The sequence below is a fragment of the Notothenia rossii genome (assembly GCF_949606895.1).
Source record: "Notothenia rossii genome assembly, chromosome: 9".
Lineage (NCBI taxonomy): Eukaryota > Metazoa > Chordata > Actinopteri > Perciformes > Nototheniidae > Notothenia > Notothenia rossii.
Genome location: NC_136907.1, coordinates 54,664,216 through 54,681,266, shown reverse-complemented (window position 1 = coordinate 54,681,266; position 17,051 = coordinate 54,664,216). Strand labels below are relative to the sequence as shown.

At 38.6% G+C, this 17,051-nt stretch overlaps 1 protein-coding gene across 6 annotated transcripts in view; it reads left to right on the top strand.

The window, feature by feature from the left end:
* Positions 1-17,051, top strand: part of carmil3 (capping protein regulator and myosin 1 linker 3) — a 147,982-nt gene that overhangs the window by 21,544 nt on the left and 109,387 nt on the right. For 4 of the 6 annotated variants that reach the window (XM_079651798.1, XM_079651800.1, XM_079651799.1 and 1 more), the window contains exons 1-2: positions 6,334-6,543; positions 7,766-8,007. In XM_079651798.1, the coding sequence (XP_079507924.1) occupies positions 7,950-8,007 (58 nt within the window). In that variant the 5' untranslated portion in view covers positions 6,334-6,543; positions 7,766-7,949. Of the gene's footprint in view, positions 1-6,333; positions 6,544-7,765; positions 8,008-17,051 lie in introns of those variants that run through there. The other 2 variants (XM_079651797.1, XM_079651796.1) reach the window with 1 other exon arrangement.

Sequence of the window (17,051 nt, the reverse complement as noted above, 5' to 3'; positions counted from 1 at the left end):
AAGGTTGTTTGTTACACTTAAATATGTTTCAGTAATGCATTTTAGTGACCTGCCATTAATGGCAGAAGGTAAATAGTCAACATGACAGGTTAGAGGGGTCATGAAATACTACTTTTAAGTGAAAGTAAAAAGAAGAGTAGTATTAAATACAGGTTAATACTGTATACAAATGTATTTAAGGTACAACAAGTGTTATTGAATGTGAAATTCAATTCGAAATATGTGTTTATCACATAAAAGAATAACATACAGACAGAGTGAAGGTATGTGAATGGTTATCAAGGAATGTAAGTCGAAACTGAAATGTATAAGATAAGTAATATGTTTATATGATTTTGTGTAATAAAACAACCGCAGAAGTAATCTGGAAGGAAACCGAACACAACGTGTCCTCATTACTTCTTTTTCACCTGCACCATACAGGTATCATCACTGTTACTGTGGTCCTCATATTGGGGACCCGTAACATATGCAGAAGTATTAGTACTCTTTAGCTGTATTCACCTTGCAGGTGTAGCTATGTGGCTTTTATCCTGGATACAGTGATACAGTGTTTAAGTCATGGATGTTTAAAGTTTAACTTCTTCATATGTCTAATATTATAGATGACTTTTCATTCAGGAAATATGACGCTGCGCTGTCAGTACGCTTCTCCATGTTTGTGATTGGTCGAATGCTCCAAATACCACCCCTTTCATGTGAACGCGCGCGCACCTAACTAGATAGGGCACGGCTGGCTTGATCGATCCACTTGATAACCCGCGTCGTAGTACCGTTTAGCGAGAGCGCGTATGTTTTGGATTAGGCCAACCGGCTAACTCAAACATATCCAGGTTAGGTTGAACCAGCTTCATAGTACAGGCCTCTGTTCTCCCTGTCTCATGTTTTCCTCTTTGTTTCTTGTCTGGTCCTTCTCCCTGTGTTTTCCTTCCTGTCGTTAGTTTCCCTGGTGTGTCTGATTGTCTAATTGTGTTCACCTGTTGCCCTTGTGTTTCTCTTCCCCTGCCCGGCTGTTTCTCGTCTCGTGATTACCCCTCCCTGTATTTAGTCTTGTCTCTTCCTGTGTTCCCCATCGGTTCATTGTTTGTTTGTCTCTCCGGTCTTCCTCCATGTTTCTCACGGTCAGTTTTTGTGTAGTTGTTTTCTGTTACCGTTTCAAGTTATGCCATGTTTTGTTAATCAGCTTTTAAATAAAGCTCGCTTTTGTTTCAAGACCTTTTTCAGTTTTTGGTAGTCTGCATATGGGTCCTACCTTTTCCGCGCTCTTTACAGTGATCCTAACATCTATATATTAATAATGATCCCGCTGTGTCCTTTCCCTGGACAGTAAAGATCCACAGAAGAAGAAAATCGGCAGTTTTCGCTCATTCTGTGGTTACCTCCATCCATTTTGATTTGTGTGATTTCACGATGCTTCTCTTAATGGATTCACATTCATTAAAATGTTATGGTTATGAAACACTTTACTTCAAGCCTTTTTAAAATATGTGTGGCAATTTCGACATCAGACTAAAATGTATTCATGCAATAAATGGTTGAAACCTTGATGTGTCGAGCCTGAAAATGATTCAATTGAAGGTCTCCTATTGTGGCACGGTGTCAAATCCTGCCCGTCAGAGACATCCAAGACCTCAAATGTCTCTGGGGGAAAAGGACAGTGAAGCCCTTCAGGCGTCATGTCCAATCAATGCACTTTTTTTAGCTGGTTTGTCTGACATTAACAGATAATTGGAGTCATAAAATAAAAAAACAAAGAACTCGGCTGCTCTCCACTCTCCGGTCTTTAAAGGCTCCTGCGTGTTTCTTCCAATAAACCACTGACTCATCTTTATCTTCTTTCCTTGAGGCGCAAGAGAGGAATCAGACAAAATAAAGCTTTGTAACAGTAGGGGCCCTGACAGAGGGAAGTGCGTAGACTCTGGTGGAGTGCAGCACATGCAGGCACTCAAGCTGTTTCCATGTAGCCAGCTGTTTCACACTCCCTCTTAATCTTTATGCACTGCTCATTTAGCTACAGGCTGCTGGGGATTCTTTTTCTCGAGTAGCTGCGAAGGTTAACTCAAATGTACACCATGTTGGGAAGCCCTGGAAATGGATGGGAGCCACACCAGAGTCATTTGGAAAAGGCTTCAGTGTTAAAAGCAAAGTAAATGTTTTAAGAATTCTACATTAGTATTTCTAGCTTCTTATATTTTCTCAAGTATACTTTTAGAGTGAAATATTCCTACAGTAAAGCAATATCAGCACCAGAAAGGGGCCACATGTGAAAAACTAAAAAAAGAAGTTGGACCCCAGGTAAATGTTCTCACCTCTGGTTTTGCTTTTGATTACCCTTCTGCCATATTGCTCTGCCATTGGTGTCATATAATGAAGTACATCTACTCAACCTAATCACCTAAGGATGATTTTGGGGTAGTCCATTACATTTTAGATGCCAATATCGTACTTATTACTCCACCACATTTATTTGACAACATTAGTCACTAGTTTCTTTCCATATTCAGATGCAGGCTACTAGAATATACACATGAATACGTTCACCATATAATTATAGGCTAATAGAATACATGAATAAGTTAACTATATAATTATAGGCTAATAGAATATATACATGAATAAGTTAACTATATAATTATAGGCTAATAGAATATATACATGAATAAGTTAACTATATAATTATAGGTTAAAAAATCCAGCAGCATACAAAGTAATTAAAATGAGCTCAGCATTTACCGGCTGTGATGAACACGTTAGAAATAAATAGTGATAACCCAATCATTTAATGCTATTATGCACAATAAGCAGCAGAATATTTTGATGACAATACTTATGTTCTTTTACTAAAGTAATATTTTGAATGCAGCACTTTGACTTGTAAAAAGTGATTGTACACTATATTTTCTACTTATACTTAAGTAAAATATCTGAGTACTTCTTCCACCTCTGTGAGATGGTATTTTAAAAATAACAGTTTCTTCTTATCTTTTGTAGTAGAACTTTCTTTTTCTCATTCTGTTTTCCAATACAACACCTCTTATTATCTTGTGACCGCTGACCCCGTCTGACCAGTTTTGGACAGTATACCACCGGATTAGACTAATTATTCCTAATTTGTTTCCCTACTTTTATTTCATTTGGCTGGTTTCGGAAGTACAAAATCAAAATAAATATCCAATTAGTACAAAACAATCTCTGAAATATAAGGCACCAAGATAGATAAACTTAAAACCGCCTTAAACGCAGTATATAGAACCTCTATTTCAAACAGCCTTAAACATGTTAGAAGGTAATTGTCATATAAAACTGGATATTAAATACATTTAGACATGCATGAATACCAAGTCGGGTACTTGGTTTTCAAATGTATACAAATGGGACAGTGCACATAAATCAACATTGACGCTAACAACGTCAAAGTAAATGGGCCGGGGTTAGCTTGACAGCTAGTTTGCACCATAACAACTAAAGATGACAAATGGTGAAAGGCGTATTTTACGTAATAACGGTACAATGGGAAAAAAAGAGAGTGAATGTAAAATAAAGACAATTTAAGACAATTTGTTCTATGGTCATCTTAAACTGAAAATACAATAAGACAGAGTCACTGAAACACTTTTTTACTGTAGAAAAAATAATTACAAATATTGTACTTTTTTTCTTTCTACATTTATCTTATACTGGTTCCTTATTGATTTAAATAAATAGCACAAAATACTATCCAAAAAAGAAATCATGCCAAAATCAAAGTCAACTTTATTGTCAATCTTCTGTGTGATACAGATACAGAATGCTGTTTCTCACAATCCAAAATAATATACACATACATAATCAGATATAGACACATACTGTATACTGCAGTGCATATGCACACATTAAGAGGCATAAATAAAAGGCACAACAGTCAATATATACAAAATAAGATTAACTTCAAAACCGATGAGGATGAATATATAACAGTAAAAATATGTACAATAGGGCAAATGGCTGTAGCAGGGTATAGAAAAGTGTATTGTGCTAAATGTGTGTGTCTGTCTCTGTGTGTATGTGTGGGTGCTACAATCCAGGCCCAGTTGGGTTAGGGGGGAGAGGTGGGAGGGAGGAGAGAGGGTTCAGCATCCTAACAGCCTGGTGGAATAAACAGTTTTCGAGTCTGGAGGAAATCGACTGGAGAATTTGTTGATGCTAATACTTTCCCAGAAGTATGATTTTGAGTGGATGGACTTTTACTTATAACATGGTATTTCTACTCTTTGTTATTGCTTGTACATAAATAAAACATAACTGTCCACCAGTGATTATAGAACAACAGTCTTCTGCTGACAGGAAATATAAATGTGTGTCCTTGCTATCGATGATAACTGTGTCCCTCCAGAGGAGGGCAGTGTACCACAGCTCCTGTGTAACTCTGGTACATTCCACACACTGAGGAGTCCCCCCCCCCCCCCCCCCGCTGTGGTGAATGTTGGATGGCAAACCTGCTTTCAAGCATCATCTTGAGTTATTACAGACATCAGGAGGAACAGTGACGCGGCGGCTGTTATCACTTTCATATCCCCTGGCTGTTGTCGACTGGATGTGGTTTACGCTCTCCTTCTAAGTGTTCCTGTGATTGTCACTGCTTCAATGCACAGATGTTGTGTTGTCTTGAGTAGTCATTACTTACCAAATGACAACCAGAAGTAAACATTTCAACAATTATCCTGCTTTTGGAACACAAACCCCTCCCCTTTTTTAGCCCATTTATGTAAGCAGATTCATGCACTACCTAGCCAGACAGGTAATTGAGAGCATATTGAGCAGCTCGACTCCTCTCTATGAGATGCAGCATTGATGAATAAATAATGGTATGTCCTTTCAAGTGCATCTTTGAACAGTGCTGAAGTCTTTAACCCCATGAAACCTGGAGACAGCTACAGTGCTCCAGACTATAAACCGCTTATTCTCGCTGTCTTTCTCCCTCAACACCCCCACACCCCCTTCTTTTCTCTCTAAGGCAAAGTGCCCCCCACTGGGTCTCCTTCCATCCTGGTGACGTTTCAGTGAGAAGCAGACACAAAGATCTCATACACAAAAAACTTACATAGAAGCATGCATAGAGCAGACGCTGCACTTTTGTTCCTCGAGGGCCAATTTTTTGGGTAATGACCTCAGCTGCTCCCTCCAAAAACCCATTCATTTGTGCCTTCATGAGCCCATTTGTCATATTAGGGAGTGAAATATGGGACTAAAAGGGTTAAAAATCCTGGCTGCATCTATGAAAAGCAGCTGAACTGTGTTGCATAAGCGTTGACATTGACAAGTAGCAGCCATTCAGATGAGTGGGTGAATCATATATCATTGTTACACATACAGCTTGCTTCAACCCCGGCCTACAAAAACACCGTCCCAAATCCTACCACAGCCATGAGAGGTGATCCCAGCTCCGAGGAGAGAGACACTGCACGACACTGTTTGATATATAGCTCTGTTCGCTCAATGTCCTCACATCATTACAGAAATATTGCCCTGAAAACACATTTATCAAAAGCATCAAATCTACTTTCTTCCCCCAACATAATACAACCATTATTTTTCTGCAAAGGGCTAGAGTTAAACAATCTCCAAATAAATAATTACTTATTCTGTCAGGCAAGGCAGACGTGTGGGAACACAGCGTTCCAGGTTATTGCTTTGACACATAAAAAGCTTTTCTAATGATGCAATCCGAGGTAGTTTTTTAGGAATAAGTGTTTGGATGTTGGTGTACCTTCTAATGTTTTATCTGGCAGAAGGATTTGGAGCCATCATATCCAGATTGTCATTAGTACATCAGAAGGAAATAACAAAGTCAGGTTGTCTGACCCCCATTTGGTCCTCAGACTTATGTCTCCATTGCAGGGCTAGGTACAAGAGTTTTATAAATGCAGATGCCTCTGACTGGAGCCTTCTGCAAATGGATCTAAATTGCAAAATGCCAATGTAAGTGCATTTATTTGTTGAATACACTGTGTTATCTGACTTGGATGGCTAAACATTGTCCTTGAAAAATAGATTTGTATTCGCGATTACAACTTTTATATAACAAATGCAAGCAAAAATGAACTGCCATAAAAGTATTCAATAGAACCTTAATAAGCCAAACGTAACCAAATAGACTTAATAATAATATCAATACACAAAGAACATATATATATAATCACAAAGTATTATAAACAATTACATGTTTTATTAAAATAGTTATTTTTAGTTGGTTTGATATGGTTTTCAGTTTCCACAATGATTTCGTCATCAGGGACCGCCCCTCCTTCACTAATTCAGCCAATCACACGTGTCCTGAGCCTCCCAGCGCAACAAACAACTACCATACAGCTAGCTTGTCAAACATGGGCTACAACAACCACACAAGTACTATGGCTGTGTCCAAACCTATGGTCCAAACTCATTCTTTAAAAGAGACTAGTGAATGAGTGAAAGAGGGAGTGGTTTTGGATAGTGTTTGTGTGTTTTTGCTCTTCACAGGGTTGTTTGTCTTACTCTGGAAAACTCGTTCACGGCGTTGCAAAGGTAAACCTGAATTGACCGTCGAGCTAGCTGCCACTGCTATCACCGCTCTTCATTTTAATGCTGAGTTATAAATCTACGCTAACCTAGCTATTGAGCTGGCTAGTTAGGTAGCATTCATAGCTAACTGTTAGGCTTAATTAAAAAAGACGTTAGTTATTTTACTGCTTTGTAATGTGTTTAACTACAGCTAAATTGTGAGTGGGCGGGCCCAGGTGACACATCTATTTTCATTCAAATAGACTTTGGGAATAAGGCTACTATGACATAATTATGAAAAACACTTTTTGTAAAATAAACTATAAGAAATAATAGTTTATTGAATCAATTATATAATGTCACTTTTGTGTATTTATAGTTACATTAGTTTTATTATGTGTAATTCTTTATACATATTGGGCTTTCATATGAAATAATCAAAGCGATCAAGGAAATACTTTATATAAATTACACATTAAAACTCTTACAGCCTAAAGTTCAAATAGATTATCTCTCATCACTGAGTGTTGCCAGTGAGAGACCTGCATCTTGTTAATCAGGGATTAAAAGTAATTTTGAGGGGTAATAGTTCTTACTGATATAACCCTCATTATTTATTAATCAATTGTCATTAATGTCATTAACTAACTGGCCTTTCTAGGATTGCTGCCAATGGTTATCAAAATGTGATGTTCATTGTTTATCAATATCCACTTTAGCCAGTCAACCTCAAGATGATTCCAAACACTGACCAGAATTATCTGCGCTCTGTAAAGCCTACTGCATGTCCGTGTTTATATCCATTGGGGCTTCAACTATTTTATTGATTAATGGATTAGTTGTTTGGTCTATAAAATGTTGATGAATGCTTGACATTATACGTCCTTAAATGTAGTTTGTCAACAACTCTAGTTTACTTTAATAGAGTAAAAAACACATTACATGTTCACATTTAGAAGATTCATTTTTGTTTTAACTACTTAAACCAATACTAGCCTACATATCAAAGCAAATACCATTTGATTTTATATAATAGGATTTGTTTCGATACCATTTCATTTCAAGTCTAAAATGATTCCTTCCAGCAGCTTCATTTGCAGCATGCCGAGAAATTTCATATTTAACAACTAATCGAAGAAAGAAAATACAACCTCCCAACCCTTATCCAACTCATATATCTCACTCTCTTTCTCTCTTTCCCTATCCCTCCCCCTCCACCCCTCCCTCTCTCGCATGTGCGCTGAAGTCTGAGGCGCTCGTCGGGTATTAGCCAGTGCGCACCACAGTATCGCTTCGCACCTCACCGTCCGGACTGTTGCTGCTCCCGGAGCACCTGCAGGCGGAGGGAGCTACCAAAAAAAGGGGCCAAGAAGAAGTACGCAGGGGACATAAACAAGCGGAGGACGGAGTAGGGGCTGGAGGAGCGCACCATGGCCTCAAAGGACACAACAGCCACGGGCTTCGTGAACGTCAGCAGGGAGATCACAGGTGAGCACGAAAACACGAGTTTCTCTTCTGGAAAGTACGTTTTAACCTTTACTTAAGAAGCGAAGAAGACACGAAGGACGTCTTTTAGGCCACATGGGGATAGTTTATATTCCCTCTGATGCTTTTAAATCTGCTTTTCGCTGCGCTTGATAAAACAAAAAAAGGAGTTATTACTGCAGGAAATGCCTTCCAGGGCAAAACCAGAGTTAATGGCTGTTCGTGGAGCTTGTAATCCCATCGATCTCGGAGCGGCGGTGTTCACTTTGCGATTGATTTTGACGTAAAGATCCGCTGTGGAATGTATCTCACTCAGGGGGGTCCTGCCAGTGCTGTCATGTAGAGTTATGTTCAAGTGTTGCCGTGCATGTGTTCGCGTCACGTAGCTTCATTAGGAGTTTTCATCTCTTTCTATTCCCCCTGCTTTCGCGTGGGTGTTATTGTGCGACCGGGAGCGATTTGCGTGCAGCAGGCAGCATGGGTTCAGCTGCACGCACGCGCACACACACACACACACACACACACACACACACACACACACACACACACACACACACACACACACACACACACACACACACACACACACACACACACACACACACACACACACACACACACACACACACACACACACACACAACATTGTACCATGGTATATTTACCATGGTACATGTACCATTGTATTTTTGACAGATTATATCATGGTACATTACTATATGTGCTTTGGAACAAATACCATGGTACTATAAAATATACCATGGTACTATCTGTCAAAAAATACTGTGGTACATGTACCGTGGTAAATATACCATGGTACTATGGTACGAGAACCATAACATTTCATATGGCTGTTGGAGGGCTTGATAACCCACTAACCCTGGCACCATAACAATTACCATGGTAAATACATATGTTCTTGTATTTGTGTCACACCTGTACCAAACTGTAGATACTGTAGAATGTACAATGGTAGGCTATATCAAATAAAAATAATGGACTGAGGCAAATACAAATAATACATGGATCAACATGTACCGGTATTAACATTTTTAATTTATACTACCGAACATACAATATTGCATGAATGTTTTCCTTTTGAGGATCTTCGCCGAATTGGAGAGTTTCTGGCGTATGTAGCCCTTGATCTCCGCCTCTGTCTTCTCTTTGAAGACAGATTTAACTTCACCTAAAGAGAGAAAGAAATAAAGAAAAGGGGAATTAACAGATGAAGAGACAAATTACAAAAACAGAGAGACAGTCAGGTAGACAGCAGGGATGCAAACTCATCAGGTATGAAAAAGGTGACAAGGATCCAAGCCCCCCGACCACCCCACCCCCCGGAAAATCGGCTTTAAATTTAGGAATAACAGATGATTTTAGCAGTCAAAACAACTAAAGCAGCAGTTGTAATAATAACAGAAATGCTAAAGAGTCACATCTAATAGAAATATATAAAAGCATTTATTTTAATTGTGTAGCAGTCAGTTTATAGTTTTGGCAGCACTGTTGAGCATTTTGAAAATGTATTTTCATGCCTCTGTGCATAAACTCAACAAGTACTATACTTGGGTCCAATTTTGAGATACTTGTACTTTACTTAAGTATTTCAATGTTTTGCTACTTTGTACTTCTACTCCTCTACAATTCAGAGGTACATGGTGTACTTTTACTACATGCATTTAATACCTTTAATTACTTTACAGATGTGGATGAATGATGTGAAATATAATCAAGTGTTAAATCAGACTTTAGTTCCACCTGGAGTAAATCCACAAGCTACCCTGCAGTATACAAAGTCATTCAAACTAGCTACACCTTTACCAGCTTTGAGAACACTTTCATGATCAATCATTATAAAACATCATATATATTATTCTGAAATGGACCAATCTGCACAATGACTACTTTTACTGTCGCTACTTTCACTATATTTTGATGATAATACTTTTACTTGAGGAACATTTTGAATGCAGGACTTTTACTGTAACAGAGTATTCTTTCTGACACTCTGGTACTTTTACTCAAGTACAAGATCTGAGTACTTCTACTTTTACTCAACAACAAGATCTGAGTACTTATACTTTTACTACAAGATCTGAGTACTTATACTTTTACTCAAGCAAAGTTAAATCAACATACCCTTCAATGATGCTCAAAGCATTCCTGAGGAAATAACTCTCCCTCTCCAGTGCAGCAACCCTTTCCTCCAACGTCCTCTGGTAACTATTTGTGTTCACCTCTTGGGCCTATCAAAAAGCACACCATTATAAAAAAGAAGGTTAGGTTTAAAAGCCAGTGTGGAAAGTTAGTTCTAAATAAATTTACTTGTGTTTTGAGGATTTAGCAGCCAGGTATGTATTGCACAGTTTAGGTACATTTAGGTCACTGCACTTTGGACTTAGTATAAAACAGATACATACCTTCTGAAGATCCTTATATTTTTGGATAATGTCTGTGGATGACGATGACTCCGGCCTTGGTTTTTTGCTTGGTCTCTCCTGAGAACAGACAACAACATATATAAATATTTGTTTTTGTGTGTGGTTCTGTTTGTATCTTCATAAAGTGGTGGTGTTTCAATTTTGAATAACTCAGCTCTGACTGTTCCACGTCGTCGTCGTCGTCCTCCTCCAGAAAAGGCCTCCTTTTCTTTGTCCTCTTGCCTTTTCCCCATCGGCCCGGATTGTTCCAAAGGTTCTTTACCTTCAACCAGCCGGTTCCTCATCTTGAGGAGTGCACCTTTGTCATCTAATGGAAGCAACAAAGATATTCAGCCTATTACTTTGTACAATCCATATATATATATATATATATATATATATATATATATATATATATATATATATATATATAGTACATCAACATTTGTATGTGAGTCACATTGTCTGCTTACATGACAATATGTTAGTAATGATACTCTGTATACGAAAATATAACATATGGGCATGCTACACCCATTAGTATACTTATGATACTTAGCTGATAATACCTATGTAGCCAGGTGATTTAAACTATATATTAGTGGCAGCTGGTGTAACATATTTTAGGTGGGGCTGTGGAAGATGGGGGGGATGGGGCATATTTTATACCAGGGGTCTGCAACCTTTTTGAAACTGAGAGCTATACCTGAAGGATAATGAACTATGGAGGGCTGCTCTTTTTATATAATCTTTGTGAAGAATATAATTTATATTTTTACTAATTACTGTTTCCAATGGGCGACACTTTGTTTGATAATAAACGCTATTTTTTATTTTTAATAAAAACTTTAGAACGGATTATAGAGCGCCTTTCATTTAACAGATCTGAGGACGCTGATTGGCTGAAATGTGCTGCCATATTTTTCGGGTAGCAACGGTCAGCAGTTGGCTGCTGCTGCGCTGGGGTGCTTAATTCCCAGACGAGAGAGGGTAATGATTCTAATGAAACATATAACGGTTTAGATTTGATATACTAAACAGTATTGTACTTATTATAAATATAAAACTTTCCATAGCACCTCTATTGACCAGCCACCACTGCTATATATTAACAAATAAAACATAGGCCTAACAACTGTTAATAATAATAATAATGAAAAGCTATACATGTATGATCTATTTAAATATGCAAACGTACCGCCAGTTGATAACACTTTCGCAGTCCAAGCCACTTTTTTCCCATTTTGGGGCCACCAGACAAGATACTCCTTGTCCAATTCAGGATCGTACTCCCCCTCAATTAAATTTAACCGGCCAACTTCGATTATATCATTGCTAAATTCATAGAACCCGTACATTTTTGTGTTCAAAAGTAGCTCTAAGTAGTGGCAACAAAGTGATTACAATCCGGAGATTGCAGTTGGCACTGCGGTCTGTATCCTAGAAATGCTAGAGAAGCGGGAAGTGCGAGGCGAAAGTTGGGCACGCGCGCGTCACCACTCGCCAGCTACCCTCAGCGGCAGAATAATCCGTGCCTGGAAAAAGTTCTTTAATTTTGATTCTCATTCACAAAAAGATAGAAAACCTGAGAATGTACAAAAGATATTTGTCAGATTTAGGTAGATATTCCCAGGACTACAAAAAGATACCGGAGGACCCCTATGGAGGCACAACTGACAGGTAAGGACGGGTTTTCTCTTCATATTGGACGAACAGGATGAACTGCCAATATAAGACGTATTTCATTTGGTGGTTTTTGTCTCACATTACTGTATTCAACGAATTATAGCAGAGTATACTTCAACATTTTGAAACGTTTTTTAGATGTAGGCCTACATGTATAGATTCACTTCGTGTACAGTATACTGCTATTATTCCTATTTTGATAGCAGTAGGGCAATATGTAAATTACGTTATAAAACATATAAAATCAATATTGACTCTAAAAAAGCTGAGACATATACAGTATAAACCAACCCTAGCTTTTTGCTGAGATGCCAAATTAAAATGCCCACAATCAATGTGTGTATAAATGTATGTGTAACAGCTGTGTGATTTGATAAATTTACAGACTATGACTCATCCAGTGATGAAGCTTCAAATGAAGATCGAATGGTGGGTGAGAGTATAATGTATTACAGTGACAATGAGGTTGTGTTAGATTCATTAAAATCATATTATCAGGATAGTTATTGTTTAGCCTTTTGCTTTAACTCAGGCTGATCACCATTCTGGCGGGACATCAGATGACAAAGGGGAGGTTCCACATCATGAAATGGTAGTTTTTTGCATTGACTGATCCACAGACTTAAGAAATTGGACTCACTGGTGGACTTAACTATGACTACTACTAGTTAAGTTAACTACTTGGTCACTGATTTTTTTTTTAATGCATTGCCACTGTGCATTGCCACAAGGTCATCGTTCGTCCGTCATGTACTGTCTTTGTATCCTGTTTGAATGCTCTTTTTATGATGCCTGTCTCAGGAATAGCCCCTCTTTTTTTATTGAATTAATTTGATTTCAACTTTTCTGTCTCTCAGAGTGACAATGAAGTAGAGATGGCTGCAGACAACGATGGAACAGATCAACAACATGAAATGGTACAACATAAACATGCAAGGATTGTTTTACTTATTAAAAAAAAAAATGTATTCTGTTAAAATCCATGACCTTTGCTACATTACAGGTAGCAGTAAGAGACAACAAAGTTTTCTATGATGATAAGAATACAGATTTATCTGACACAAAAGAAGTTGGGTTACAAATATTTAACAAAATGTATCAGGAGTTATTTTATAACTTATAGTTAACATTATTTTCACTGTATGCACATACTTTCACCCGCAATGCTACCTTCACATTTAAATATATTTTGTTGCTGCATGCTAACACCTGTTCCCTATAAAGATCCATCTTATCTTATAGCCTTTTGCTGTCTCTCAGTCTGGAGGGTCATCAGAGGACGGAGGGGAAGGTCCAAACCATGAAATGGTATAATTTGTGCATGTCCACTTTGTTCCAGAAAGACAAACTGGTGTTGCAAAATTTCTTGTAAAAGTAAAGATCTCCAATGAATTTTGTGTATTGACATGTGAGGACATCATAGCTAAATGTATTGCAATTGAACATGGGGGTAAGCTATATGTGATGAAAATGCCTTGGTTTGAGACAAGTTAAATGTTGAGGGCTAGCACAAACTGTTGAGACTCAATTTGTCTGCACATATATGATGATTTAAATGTGTTTTTATTTATGCTATTATTGTTTTTTTTAAACTCACTGTTTGATCATTAACTGTATTTTGTAATGCACGTGTATTTGTGTCTGTGACTGGGTAAATCTGTATGGATATTTCTAAATATGTGAGTAAAACGCCACATTGAAGCGCTATATGAACTCAATTGTCTCATTCAATAACAACATTGAGAACATCTTTATCTAAAGTGTAATTCTTTGGCTATTTTGTGTGAAGATGTGTTGAAAAAGAAGATGAAAATATATGTTACCTAAAGTGAAACCAACTAAAACCAACAATGAAAAATACTAAACAAGGTATAAGACTTGCATTCACATTTAAAAAAAAAAAAAGAAAGAAAAAAAAATGCATACAATGGGACTTGAGTGATTATCATGATACATACCATGGTAATGTCTGTAGTACCATTTGAATACTCTATGGAGTACCAGTTATCTGAGGTACCACGGCATGTACTATAGTATCGGAGGTACCATGGTACGTACCATGGTAACAGCTGTGGTACAACGGTATGTACCAGGGTTATACCATGGTATGCATCATGGTAACATCTGAGGTACCATGGTAGTACCATGGTACGTACTATGTACACTATGGTACAAATTATTATGGGCACACACACACACACACACACACATGAAAACGCACTTAACATGTTTGGATGTTGTGGTGTTACAGAAGGTGTGTGTCCTTCACTGCTAATTATCCAGACGCGGTGAGTTAAATCCCGCTGTTTACCAGCTCAACCCTGGTCAAGCCCCGTCTGTCTGGCCTGGCTTTAAGCCATTATCACACCTGCCAGTGGAGGACAAGATGGGGAAGGGGGGGTGGAGGTGTTAGTAAGCAGATTCATCAAAGTGTCAAGAAAGGAAGTGGGGATATGACTAGGAATTGATATGAAAGGGGGGCTGTAGGGTCTTGGCTTGGGAACCAAAAGGTCGATGGTTCAAGTCCCTGAAAGTATGTCCTCTGAGGTGTACATGTGTGTGAAATATAAAGAGGGTTTCATTCGAATCCTCTATTCCCATTATCTTCACCACTTTGGGAGCAGATTGCAGGGTCACACTACCATACCTCGGGGGCACCTCAGAGTGTGTTAAAAGGGGTTTAAGTGATTGGGTCTTACCCAGCTTAACGTCAATATCTCTCTGTTTGTCTTCCGCTGATCCTTCCTTCGATCTGCAGGTGTGCTCCCCCCCCCCCCCCCCTCATCCTCCCTGCATTGGCTCCTGCTCACTCAAGTGCCAGAGCCAAGTTCATGGCTGTTGCCGGATGTGGAAAAGTGAGAATCATGCAGCACTGTTAGAGAGCTGGGAGATAGTGACACAGCGCTGCATCTCCATCTGCTCCGCTCGTATTTAGCAGAGGCCCCCCCCCTGCTCGTGAATATCCCACAGCTTGCGGGCATATGTGCGCTTTTGCAGGCCGGGGATCTAAGTTGACATTGTGTCTGTGAATAGCAGGTTGTTTTGTCTCGTTTGTTGTGGAGGAGGTGCAGATGGAGCAGGCCTCCGGTGCAGTTCAGTGAGCTTCAGCAGGGCCATGTGTCGGGGGGGGGGTGTGGAAGCCCCTAAAGATTGCAGCTCTGCATCTTGTGGTCTGTTCCATTGAAATGAACCGGGCTGCTGCTTTCTTTTCTCTGAGGCTAAAAATAGCGTGTGTGTGTGTGTGTGTGTGTGTGTGTGTGTGTGTGTGTGTGTGTGTGTGTGTGTGTGTGTGTGTGTGTGTGTGTGTGTGTGTGTGTGTGTGTGTGTGTGTGTGTGTGTGTGTGTGTGTGTGTGTGTGTGTGTGTGTGTGTGTGTGTGTGTGTGTGTGTGTGTGTGTGTGTGTGTGATTATTCAACCCTGAGCAGCTTTCATTGAAGGAACAATCCAACAGTGTGTCCCTAAACTCCGAGACAAAGCAGAAACAAGACAGCAGCGTCATTAGCGTCAACAACCACTGATTCATTTCCATAGGAGCAGGTCCAAAAAGGGTCCATAATCAAATGTTAACACTCTGCTTACTTTGCTACGGAAAGTGACTGTAATAGCACTTTGTGAAGATGCGTAACAAATTGTAAGAAAAGTAAATGTTTTTTAAACAAAAGTATACACCTGATGCAGCAAAACAGGAGAAATCTCTTTTTATATTCGTATGGGTTACCCACTGTGCAAATCAGCCTCTGATTATTGGTTGAGTTTTTTAAATGTAATGTGTGTTAAATCGTAAATGTGTATCTGTTAATGTGGGTAAGAAGCAGATTTTAATGGTTCTATTACGCGTAAGCTCCCATCTTTATCTCCTTCCATCTAAATCTTTATTGTCTTCAGCAACTAAATATTCCTAAGAGATGGGTGACTGACTTGTTTTAACTGCAGTTAACAATTATTGCCTTAAGTCTCTTGATTACTGCTTGATTGTTTTGTTTATGACGTTTGTGAGATCCTTTATACTATCATATAAAGCAAGAAGCCAGCAAACCAGCCAGTGTTTATATCTGAAAGGCTGTGTAACATTTGCTTTTTACTCAAATGATGAATTAGTTATTGAAAAAATACAAAACAGTTTTTAATAATGAAAAATGTTCAATTAGCTGTTCATTGCAAGGATTTATCATGTTGAACTCACCACATACATTTTTGATCTTAAGTTGTATCTGCTGCTGAAAACCATATATGAAATCCAACCATTCTTGGTGAATTGATTGAAGGTGGAGAGCCCTCTCTGACACTAAACACCCAACATCTCCCAAAGGAGTTCTTAGGGTTGTAATGTGGTGATTTGTAAAGGTTGTTTCATAGGCTTGATGCCATTTTAATACACACATCAAACCATTCAATGCCCCCCTCATACCCTATATGGGAGCATCTGCATTCATATTCCTTCTCTTTGAATAGGAGTTACTAACTTCCTGTTATACTTAAGTGATGTGTATTATGTCCTGATGCGACCTTACACAGAGGAATTAACTAAGTAGATACATACCGTGAGATATTATTAGAGAGCCCTTTTATTCGATTGGTAATGTCTAATTTCCTTCCAGGCACTTGGTGTTTGACAGTAACGTAGGAACCGTCGTATTTTGTTGTACCTTCAGGGCTCAAACTACTGTTGCCTGGGAACGGTAGAAAATGTGTTTGAGGAAGAATATAGCTATATTGTAAACAAATGGGCAAGAGGAAAGCTAATTGAAGTTAGCTTTTAGCAATGAGCAACAGAGTCCTGTTTGGCTAGAAAAACTGCGCTAACAGCTAACGGTACCGGAGAATTTTCCCAACAATATAAAATGATGTCCATTATTACTTGTTTAACTTCCTAAAACAAAATCCAGTATGCAAATGGTAATAATGGATTGTATGTTGGAAGAACACATGATTTATTGT